Source organism: Hyperolius riggenbachi, chromosome 1 (genome assembly GCF_040937935.1).
Source record: "Hyperolius riggenbachi isolate aHypRig1 chromosome 1, aHypRig1.pri, whole genome shotgun sequence".
NCBI lineage: Eukaryota > Metazoa > Chordata > Amphibia > Anura > Hyperoliidae > Hyperolius > Hyperolius riggenbachi.
The window spans coordinates 180,810,827-180,823,276 of record NC_090646.1 but is presented as its reverse complement, the minus strand read 5'-3'; the positions used below and the strand labels follow the sequence as shown (position 1 = coordinate 180,823,276).

General features: G+C 39.9%; 1 protein-coding gene across 1 annotated transcript in view; it reads right to left on the bottom strand.

Moving 5' to 3' along the window:
• The window catches only part of LOC137563974 (protocadherin-23-like), a 64,848-nt gene extending 52,871 nt beyond the window's left edge, over nt 1-11,977 (bottom strand). The window contains exons 1-3 of the mRNA XM_068277162.1: nt 11,770-11,977; nt 4,606-5,466; nt 721-831 (exon numbers count right to left, since the gene is read on the bottom strand). Coding sequence (XP_068133263.1) covers nt 721-831; nt 4,606-5,466; nt 11,770-11,977 — 1,180 coding nt within the window. The remainder of the gene's footprint in view (nt 1-720; nt 832-4,605; nt 5,467-11,769) is intronic.
• Nucleotides 11,978-12,450: the final 473 nt, after the last annotated feature.

The following is a 12,450-nucleotide window of genomic DNA, read 5'->3' as shown; positions in this document are numbered from 1 at the left end:
GATTGCTCACCCTGCTGCAGCTGAAATTCTGGGTGTCATTAAATACTATTCCCTCTCCGAGTTGTAGCAACCCAGAGGGACATGTAATTTGGGATCTGGCTATTGCTGGCACTCAAATTATACTTAAAATCCAGCTGTGCCACTATAGATGTTATGACATTATATCTATGGCGGTGCCCAATTAAGGCACTACGCGAGCTAGAGTGAGTACCCAGACAACCTGTTTCGCTCTGCACATTAGGAACCATTATCAGCTCCATCCAGCTTCACAATTCGCCCCTTTTGTCACAGCTCTGCAAAAGCGTCGTAAGATATGGCAACTAAGAGCACTGAGTAGATTAACTGACTTAAAGTGACGTGTAAATCAGACAGGGCTGTGGAGTCGGTACAAAAATCATTAGACTCCAACTCTGACCACTCAGTTTATGAAACCACCGACTCCAACTCCAGGTACCCAGGTACCACCGACTCCTCGACACCGACTCCACAGCCCTGGCAGGGCTATGGAGTGGGTACAAAAATCATCCGACTCCTCAGTCTATGAAACCACCGACTACTGGTCCCCAAAACTTGCTCAGACACCTCGACTCGACTCCACAGTCCTGAAATCAAACTATGCTTACCTGTGCAGAGCAAGCGTTCACTGTGGACCTGGTGGACATTGAACACTTCTGTGTTATATTAATATCATTTATCACTGATTCAAACTGAACAATTTACCTGTGTCAGAATTTAACATAAAAGCCTCTGTGTCACCACTAACGAGGCTGTAAAGTATGGGTCCGTCATCTGGATTGTAGTGTCTGGCTTCTACAGTAAGAACTGCTGAGCCTGCATGAAAAATAACACATGGAAAAATTACAAGATACAAAGAGATGCTACAACCACTAATGTGGACTTTAAAGAGGATCTGTAGAGAAAATAATGTAACAAATACATTTTTTTACAATATTCATTTATAGATTATTTAGTCAGTGTTTGCCCATTGTAAAATATTTCTTCTCCCTGATTTACATTCTGAAACTGATCACAGGCATGGACAATCTTAGTACTGGAACATGATCTCTGCAGAATGTCTGGTTACTGAGAGTTTTAAAGCCAGTACAAAATATGTGGTATCCCAGAATGCTGAGGGGGGATCCAAAAAGCTAATAAGCCTTGACTAAACATCACTGGGAGGGCAGGTCAGCATACACTAAACAGAAATATATATCTTTAAAGTGATCCTTAAGCCAACTAAAAAAAATGAGATTTACTCACCTGGGGCTTCCCTCAGCCCCCAGCAGCCGATCGGTGCCCTCGCAGCTCCGCTCCGATGTCCCAGGACCCGCCGGCGAGCACTTCCGGTTTGGCCGTCACCGGCCGACAGGCATGGGAACGCGAGTGATTGTTCGCGTTCCCAGCCTGTATATCGCCCCCTATGCTGCTATTGCGGCCAGCTGGTCGCAATAGCAGCATAGGGGGCGATATACAGGCTGGGAACGCGAACAATCACTCGCGTTCCCATGCCTGTTGGCCGGTGATGGCCAAACCGGAAGTGCTCGCCGGCGGGTCCTGGGACATCGGAGCGGAGCTGCGAGGGCACCGATCGGCTGCTGGGGGCTGAGGGAAGCCCCAGGTGAGTAAATCTCATTTTTTTTAGTTGGCTTAAGGATCACTTTAAGTCTCTTATGCTGAAACTAAGACAATTTTAATGTGAAAGTGGATATCCTGAATAATTTACTGCATTCTACTATATGTTGTTACAGTTCCTCTTTAAGGACTTTAGCATCTAACCTCACTTTGTCTAGGGGAAACAAAAAAAATCACATTGCCTTATACACTGCATACATTATAGCATACTGTACACTGACATACCTGTGACTGGAGCCGTTCATATGTTGCACTACAATAACTTTTTGGTTTTCCTGACAGTGTATTGGTGTGACTAGTAACATTGACAGATATTCCCTAAATTCTCATTGACATGTTTTTCCTAAATGAGTCACTGCAGTAATACTACAGTCACTGTAAGGCCGCTTTCACATTAGCAGCATTAGCAATTCTTGGCAGAAATTCAAATCATAAGCAAAGATCCCTAGCGCTCACTTCCTGTGGTGGAAATACAAATTGCAAGGAAGTATATTGAAAAAAAATACACTTCCGCGTATGTGCACAGCAACTCGAAACAGTTTAAAATATCTGTGGTGCCATTGACTTACATGACTTCTGGTCAATGCATGTTACCGCGAACGTTGGCCCACAATGCACTGACCATGCATTGCACCATGTCAGGTATGAAATGTCTGATAGACTCTTTACTTAGCATTACCCTGCGGTAAAAAATCAGATAACGCAATGAAAATACTGAGCTGAGTAAGGACGGTTGAGTCCGAAACATGTCGGCTACTTGATGCCTGCTGAATTTGTATTTTGGACATGTCCATAATAAAGGTGACTTCAAACTGACAAGTGCGGACCTTTCCTTGTGTGCTGTAACCTCTTGGTCCTGCCAACCAGGTCGAGCAATGCAGTTGAAGTGGTGGAAAACTGAATGAAAACACTCTAATCTGAAAGGGGCCTAAAGCAGGGGTGGCCAAACTTTTTAGGCCAAGTATTGCTGTTTTTGAGAGTGGTAGAGGGTCGAACTAGTGAAATTAAATACAATTTTTGCTGATTGCCATTAGGTACACTATGCCTATAACATTTTGTCAAATAAAACATTTCCACGGTAAATAACTCATATGCCATATGCATTGGCAACTGCTAATCAGTGTCAGCTGCTAATCAGTGCCTGTTACTGCTGCTGGCACAGTGGCAGCTGCTAATCAGTGCCTGTTACTGCTGCTGGCACAGTGGCAGCTGCTAATTAGTGCGTGTTACTGCTTCTGGCCCCTTCATGCGGCACTACCGCTACAACCTGTGGGCCACATGAAATTAACTAACGATCTGTGGGGCCACCATCAATTGCTTGGCAGGCTGATTTGGCCCCAGGCTGGACTTTGGACATGCCTGCTGTAAGGGATGTAAGGGAGGCAATTTCTAAAATGAATTCCTGCTTTGTGCAGACACCTGGGTAGGAAGTGAAAAAATTAAACAAACTTAGCTAGGAGATTGCAGAGAAGTCCTCTACAATTGAACCCAACACATACTGTATGGTGCACCTTGTATGTGAAAAGTTTACACACATAATCAGAGCAATGAATGCTTTGGGTACATACTGTACTTATGTTATTTGCGTAAGTCATGGTACAACTTACAGTATTTGCACAGGTCTGCGCTAAACTACGGAATGCTTATTCAATTTTGAATGCCCTTTTAGTTCAATGTTATTTGTTATGCCTTTTGTGAATACCGCTCATGGTGTGGTGTGCAACTTAACCAGCCAGTATCAGTGCTGAATGAACAGCTGTGGTAAAATAAATACTAAAGGTGAAGTACTTGGTATAATGAATTAATTAGTAAAAGTAAAAAACAAAACAAAACAAAACCCAAAAACCCTTTCAGGCGTTTTCTCAAAGTGTGGAACAATTATCAACAATCTATCAAGTAACAGCTTACCATCTCACAAATGACCCAAATCATAAGTTCTGATCAATATTTTAAGTAGGGTAATCAATACATTTTGTCCTCCAAGATTGTTCTCCACTAATTACAGTGGGGTCCCAGTAGATATACAGTATATAAAGGGATTAAAGCATAAAATGCTCTGTAGTATAAAGATGTTCAAAACACTATTTATTCCACACTCCCTAACAGGATCCATCAACATACACGCACTTTGTAAATTTCATATAAGAATTGCAGCCTCCCCTTCACCCAAAGAGTTTCACTTTACGATTCATCAGGGTCATAGAGAGGAGATGGCTTGACAGCATCCTATGTAACTGTGTAACGGCAAATGACTGGGTGCTCGGGTCACGTGGCACTTATGCCACCACCAGGTAATGACACACCTCCAGCACAAATACAACATAAAAATGGTTTCCAGGATTCACCACCTGTTTGACCTATAAATAGGGTGGTCCGCTGACTTATAGAAGTAGAGGCTTCTAACCTCCATAATAACTAAGGCCAATTAAGATTTATACACATAGCGACTGGGACAACACTCTAAATTTCCTGTACTACCTGTATAAAAAGCCAAGAAAGGTTAGTAATATACATCATTGTTACAAAACTTAAAGCATAGTAGAAGTAGTAGAGTGTTGTACCGTGTTAGCCATGAGTAAAAGCAAGGAGTTTTGAATGGTATCATAATGATTCAAAACTACTTGCTTTTACAAAACTTAAATAAATGCATAAACAAAATACGGTACATACTGTAAATACATTTATTTTTATGGCGTGGTGGTTACGTGTTTGGTGGTGGGTATATTAGAGAAAACAACTGAAGAGGTTAACCTAGTGCTGGACTTTTACTGTGTGTGCTGATCTATGTTCTGAAGGACATTTATCTGAGTGAATGGACTGAGGACCTAGATAAATTGTTTTCCTTATTTGTTTTGTTTCAAAATCCAAACACCCTAGGCTTAAATATAGAAAAAAGGTCTACAGCCTTTCAGGACTGTCTTATAGGTGGCAGAGAAACAAATGAAAAAGGTAAAACATTGATTATAAGCATACCTGGCTCGCTATTTTCCAGTATTATCACATCATAATGACTCTGAACAAAAGAAATCTCATTTTCCAGACCCTCAAGAGTAATTGTGAGAAGACCTGTTGATGTCTTTGCGGGGATACCAAGGTCTGAAGCCTTCACCTTGAGAATTGCATTTGTGAAAGTAACCGTAGATAATGACTTATGGAGTTTGATTTCTCCTGTTTCTCTAATAATGTGAAATAGTGGATTATCCTCCATGAAACTGTACACCACAGTTCCATTTAAGCCTAGGTCTGGATCACTTGCGTGTACTGTGGCAACTGTTGCATTGACCAAGATTTGGGGAGAAACCAGAACCTGGACAGGGTTCACTGAAAATTGGGGTTCATTGTCATTTGCATCTTCAATGTGGACTATGACCTTGGCGGTGGCACTTTTCCGCCCATATACGCTACAGTCCGAGGCTACTGCCCTGTACACATAGTGTTGTTTAAGTTCGCGATCTAAAGTCTTTGCAATCACAATGTTTCCTGTGGTTTGGTTTATAATGAAAGCACCTTGTGTATCATCAATCAGGGAGTATGTGACCTCTCCATTTATCCCTTCATCCATATCGAAAGCCTGAAGGCTGAGAACCACTGATCCAACAGTCAAGTCCTCTCTGACAGATGTGCGGTACTGGCTCTTAGAAAATGTAGGTGGATTGTCATTTTCATCCAAGACCTTAATGTGCAGTTTGGCAGTGGTGCTTTTCCTGGGGCTGCCCAGGTCATAGCATTCCACGGTGATGGTAAAATTGCTGACATCCTCACGGTCTAAACTACGGGTGGCCCAGATCTCCCCTGATGTGTTATTGATGGCAAAGTATTCACCTGCGTTTCCACCTTCAAAGGGAAAGACACATAAAATAAAAACTTACAGTAATAGACAAGCAAGTGGAAAGATATATCATCAGGGTAACACCATGCAAAATATGCTAATTCCAATAACATTTTTAAAAAGTGCTTGTACAGCGAGTGCTTATTAAGTGTCTTTGGCCTGTTACTGCCTTCTGCTTGAATTAAAACCTGCATCTTATTTAAATCAGTGGGTGGCACTGATTTTAAATACAGAATACCTTATCCATTACTTTAAAATGACTTTAGCAGATGTGAGCATTTCTTTGAAATTGACACGCCTTATAAAATATATGTCTAAACGGAGCTTCTTGCATTAAGCAACTCACAGTGGCTTTTCTTACAAATACCAAAACTTTATCAAATTCCAAAAACAACTTTTGTGGACTACTCTCTGGCTGCAAACAGCATTTCATGAAATCCAATGGAAAGGTTTATTTGGGGTTAATATGCTACCATTTAAAGGAAGATTAAACTTGTATGAGCAAGTTTTCTTTATGAGGATTTTATTTTGCCTTCTATAGACCAGAACTGTTGGAGTTAGGACAGGCTGAACCTGAGGTTGAACTATGATGGTATTTACACACAGCGTAACCTAAATGTACAATTTTCTAGACAAAACAAAACATTGAATTATTTCATGTTCAAAATAATGATCTTTTCAATTTGATGTTGAAAAAGAAATGTTTGCAATAGATAGAAATTGTTCAAATATTTTTATACAATTTGTATCAACAAGATTCAGAGGCTGAACATTGCTAAACCCTTCCTTTTTTCTATCATAAAAATTGCCTTATTTGTTGTTTATACTTAATAATACTGTATATTGCTCTACACAATTTCCCTAGAACAAGTACTACTGAGTATTTCCAGCAGAATAGCTATACAGGGCCCAATCAAATTCACTTTTTATCCTAAGTTTTCTCCTAGGAGATCATTTTCATCTTCTGTTTAAAACAAAAGTACCAAAAAGAAGGTGAAAAAGTGATAAATAAAGGAAATCCCACTGCACCAATGTTGTATGATGAAAGTAGAAAAATCTTTATTCCATAATCCAGCATCACAGCATACAGATAAAAGCTCACGCGTTTGGGAGCAAGAATGGCTCCTTAATCATAGCTATGGTTAAGGAGCCATCTTTTAAGGAACATCTTTTTAGATTGTCTGGAAGGATTGTTTCTTGTTTTCTTTTTCCGTTATTTTTAGCTTGACCTCACACCAGTTTTGCACTTATTTTGATCTTGCTTTTTTCACAATTGATCTGATGTCCTGAATGATCATAACCTCTACTGTACGCAATTATGTTTTTTTGTGATTTCTATATTATAATGCATGCTATATGCAATCTACATGTATCTTTTCGATTTTCTATAAAACCCTTTTTTAAACTATTTTCACTTTGGGTTCAGTTTAAGACTGAATTTAAATCGGCTGCAAAAAATAAAATAATACTGGCTGTTTGAAATATACAACCCCATCTTGTTATCAGAAGGTTTTCCTCAACTCAATAGTGGTGTTTTGGCTTCTTTTTATTTTTCAGGAGACCTGAGCTTAATTTCACTGCTGTTCCACTGCCTCGTTCACATAGATAAAAGCACTCATGTTTTTAACCTTTACAATGCAATAAAACTGAAAAGGACCTCAGAAGTTTAAGATCATTACTATACGTACTAACGTTTATCTTATTATGTCACAAGACACTTAAAGTACACTTGAAATTATTATTAAAGCAAAAGAATGACATTTTGCTAGACTTATGGTCATTCCGATAAATGTTCCCATAAACGGTGCAATTTTTTTCAGCAGATGCAGTCTTTGGACACACTTTTTATGATCTAATTGTACAGAAAACTGCACAGTGTGTGGTGACAATCATAAAAAAACTATTTTATTGTCGAGTGGAACAGAAAATTTAATGGATCCCATAGTTTGATTTTCCGATTCCTATCTGAAGAAACACACTCCAATGAGTTCTGGGTCACCATGAGCTTGCTGGTTAGTCTGTGCTTCTCGGATTTACAAGCCCTACTTCATAGAGCCAAATTAATCCATGCCATGCACTGATGAGGATCAAACAATCCGAAACAGTCTGCATGCATGTTGGATTATTATGGCTCTGTACAAATTAACAAGCTGACACATCATTGCATTCCAGCGGTTCTGGAGGTGTGTTTAGCTTCTAAGGGTACAATGGTTAATTTGCATATATTCAGCAGTGATGCCTGGATGACATCTCGAGCTCACTCCAACCTGAATTATCACAAATTCTTTCTGTTTTAGGAAAGCAAACTTTTGTTTTTCTTAACATCTTAGTAAGGGGGCTTTTAGGACCATTGTTGCCCCTCACACACTCCAATGAGTTCTGGGTCACCATGAGCTTGCTGGTTAGTCTGTGCCTATCTGAAGAAAGACTCCCAAATTGACCAGTTTATGAGAACAATTTTTTTTCGGAATTCTTATGATCGTTAAAACTACGTCGAAAGATCACATCTGATGAAAAAATTGTACTGTTAATGGGCACCTTTACAGTGGCAGATTGAAGTCCACAGAAATGCTCAGAAGTACCAGTTTTTACTATCTTGCAGTGCCTCATCTGTCAGCAGTGCTGCTGGCATGGCCATAGATTCTCCTCCTCATCTGGTCTTTCCCACTGACAAGAATGAATAACAATAATAATTTCTAATTGCCAGTACTTCTCTTTATACAGCTGCTGACGTGTTACTTACTAATGAGAAATAAGAGCTTGTTGGGTAAAAATGTCCAACTGAAGAAGGGAATCCCTATTTTTGTCAGCAGCTTTGCTGACACATGAGGAGCTGTGAGATACAGAAAGCGGCATGTCAGAGTATTTTTCCACAAAGTAGGTTATGGATTTTCATCTGCTGCCTTTACACAAATGACTAGAGGTTACAGAATGTCAAAACTTTTCCCATTGCGGTCCTTTAACTATATTCTGCCGTTACTGTTAGTTTGGAATCAATCCTCCGTAGCCAACAGTAACTAATCTGATTTCACCTCAGAAGGTTTTAGAAGTTGGATAGCCAAAGCAAATCCAACGTACAACTAATGAGTTTCCACAAATTTCTGGTTGTCATAGTGATCTGCAATACACATTCAAATATGTCACAAATTTATCCGACAGGAAGCAGACATTTAGCACAGAAGAAATTATCATAAATTGCATTTTGTACTGAACAAGATGCGGCTTTTCATTTTTTTTTAGTAAGGCAGAATGTCCACTTGTTCCAAGGCCGTTTTTTCACGCATGGCGTTCCAGATACCAGGCGCCTTCATATGTGGTGCAATGAACACCTTCTTAATAACCACAAAACAGACAAACGTACACAATGTTGGCAAAAAAGCGACATTCTGTCAGGTTTTTGTCTGTACGCAGGTCAGACATGCGCAAATAACTACATTTAGATGAAGCCCAAAGATTTTCATGGGCAGTGAGGTCAAATGTGGTTTTCGCATGCACATAAACAGGTCTAGGGGAAATTCACATCTAAGAACAAGAGAGATACATTGGGCCACATCCCATTAACTTTCCTTCTGAGTTTTCTCCAAAGAGATCATTTTCCATCTTATTTAAAGGATACCCGAAGTGACATGTGACATGATGAGTTAGACATGTGTATGTACAGTGCCTATCACACACATAACTTTGCTGTGTTCCTTTTTTTCTTTCTCTGCCTGAAAGAGTTAAATATCAGGTATGTAAGTGGCTGACTCAGTCCTGACTCAGACAGGAAGTGACTACAGTGTGACCCTCACTGATAAGAAATTCCAACTATATATCACTTTCCTAGCAGAACATGGCTTCTGAGAGCACGAAAGAGATAAAAAGAGGAATTTCTTATCAGTGAGGGTCATATTGTAGTCACTTCCTGAGTCACTTCACTTCCTGAGTCAGGACTGAGTCAGCAAATTACATACCTGATATTTAACTCTTTCAGGCAGAGAAAGAAAAAAAGGAACACAGCATAGTTATTAGTGTGCTAGGCACTGTACATACACGTCTATCTCATCATGTCACATGTCACTTCGGGTATCCTTTAAAAAATAAGTTTTCAGTGCTTAGCAACTGAAAAAGTACTAAAGAGTAGGCAAAAAGGTAATATCAAATTCATCTTGAGTAATTTCTTGCTTGGTAGGAACTTTAAAGGCATTTCATTAATACGGATTGAAAATATCTACTTTGAGAAAACTTGGGAGAAAATGTAATAGAATATAGCCCATTATCAGGGTAAAGGAGGGAAATACATAAATGACATGAAGCATCAGACATCACACACATATACAGTATATTGTGTCATCCATTTATATTTCATAGATAGCATTTGGGGTGTAAATCTCTTAAACTGTGTACACACGTGAGATAAAAATCTTTGGAAAACAAGGAATTATTCCGTCGCAGAGGTTTGGCAGCAAGGTTTGAAAGATGGGTCGGTCTAACAATGTTGTACAAATGCAAACGATCAGTTCATGCATAAAACCCAAGAAATGCTTTTGTAGTCCATTTCTTTCTTTCTTTTTCATGCTTGTGTTTTCACACAAAGAAACATCTGACAATCTCCACACAGCTTCTGGAAATGGTGATTTTCATCATAAGAAAATCCATCAGGGTTGAATTTGACTCAAGTCAATTTTTTACAAAGATTATCTGCCTATTGGTCACTGACCATTTGTTTCGAAAGACTTTAATCTCACGTATATATGCAGCTTTAGTATGACAAATGCAAAATGTAAATTAGACTGATTTACTGTATATTATGAAATTAAGTGAAAAACAAATGGCTTTTTTTTATTAAAACTTTGAGCTTTCAGAGCTAAACCTATTCCTCTGATATCAGTAAATTAACAGAAATCCCACTTGTGTAGAGAAAGACTCAGTTTGGCCTTTTAAATTACAAGCACTAATTGCAAATGTTTTTTCAGCTTGATGACTTTGTTCAGAGCACATAAAACATGCACATTCCACAGTGCTTTGAGCAGAAGCTGGGAGAGAGGAGACTCCAGCATTCTGGTTAGTGGATTAGTGCAGGTATTGAAAATGAATAACATGGCATGCTGCCCTGTACAGCTAATTACTCTTACAGAAACTTCTGAAGTTTCTGATGGTCTCATAGCACCAGCACTCCTAACAGAATAAAGTGAGTTCTGCTGCTGAGGGTGCAAAGGCAGGCAAAGTGAGCTTACTGTCAGCCTAGGAAATTTTTAGCAGGTCCCTCAGGGCACCACATAGTCAGGTGTGTCGGCAAGATTCCCCCCAAGTGCTGCCCCCCTGGCCACAGTAAGATGTTACTCACCTCTCCGCATCCAGTGATGGAAGCTCTCTGACAGCTGCTTGTCTAGTGTCCCATCTTCATGGCTACAGGTGTTCAGCCTCATGTGACCTTTCAGCACGTACTGGCATGTCACATGTGAAGCAACACTGCTGTAGTGACAAAAAGGGCACTGAACGTGTGGCTGATAGAGAGAACCTCTCATGCTCCGAGTTCACTCCTGACTCTGAATCCCACATTGAAGGGAGGCTTATCTGTTACCTACAGTTGGGAAAACTATGAATACTGGGAGGGGGGCATATCTGGTGCCTATACTGAGGGGCAGGGGCGTAGCAATAGGGGTTGCAGAGGTAGCGAACGCATCGGGGCCCTTGAGGCAGAGGGGCCCCATGGGGCCTTTCCTAAACCAAAGTATAAGCTGTTTATTGGTCCTGTGGTGGTAATAATCACTTCTATAGATGCTGTGAACGTTAGTAATTATTACCACACTGTTCCCCATCCCCTTCTTGCACCTCTAACACTGTAGATGACCTTGGAAGGTTTTGTTGCGCCGTATCAAGTGTTACGTATAGAGTGCTTGGGGGGGCCCAATGTAAAACTCGCACCGGGGCCCCGAGCTCCATAGCTACGCCACTGCTGAGGGGAAGGGGGCTACTTCATACTGGGATGATGGGAGGAGTGGAGACCAAAGTCTAGATTCATTCAGGAGATCGTAAAACCTAAGTCCGGCTCTGATTCTTAACTGGACATGGATTGACGTGAAAAAACATTTTTTAATAACATTAATTTACAAATGGACTTTTGCTGCACTCATCTATGGTTAAAACATTATTTTTTGTGTTTACTATATGTAAAATACCTGAAAATTAGGAATCTTAATAAATACATAAGAATATTACTGAGTTCCAAAGCAAACAATAGATTGTATTTGGTGAAATAGTGAAAGCCCAGATTTCATGCTGAGTTTAACATCTGCACAGACAGTTCAGCAAGCATCATTAATTACCGATGATTTGGAAATGCACTCTGCCATTGTTGCCAGTATCCTTGTCCGTGGCCAGCACTTTGTGAATGATTCCCAGATCTTGGTTTTCTGGGACGCTGATCGCAGCCTCAGGAAGTAACAGCTCAGGAGTATTATCATTTTCATCCAGCACTCTGCACAGGATTGTCGTGAAGCTGGAGGAGGAGGGGGAGCCGCTGTCTTTCACCATCACTAATGAGGAGGAATTACACAAAAAGAAATGCTTACGGTGACTTTCAGAATTTATCCCAACAAATCTTACAATATGTTCTGTGTAATAACAATGATTCCCAAGCAATGAATGAACAATTCCAGTGTTACTTGTATTTTACTGCACACCCTTATGTGTAATAAATGTTCATTTTCATTCAACTAGTATCACAAAGTGTTAAAATTCACAAATATTTTTTACAATGGGCTTGAAATACCTGGGCTAGAGATCCCTATGGGGAACATCAGAGATCCTACAAACCTGGCCCGGATTTATTGAGTACTACCCATTTTAGCTGGCAAAAGTTTGGAATCTTTCTTTGTCTTTATCATCGCAAAGATGGAGGCAAGTGGATTAAACAAGACCATTATTGCAAGAATCAGTAAAATTTAAAATACATGAGTCTGCATATATAAGATGTCCATTTCTTCCAGAGAAAAATGCATTATAAA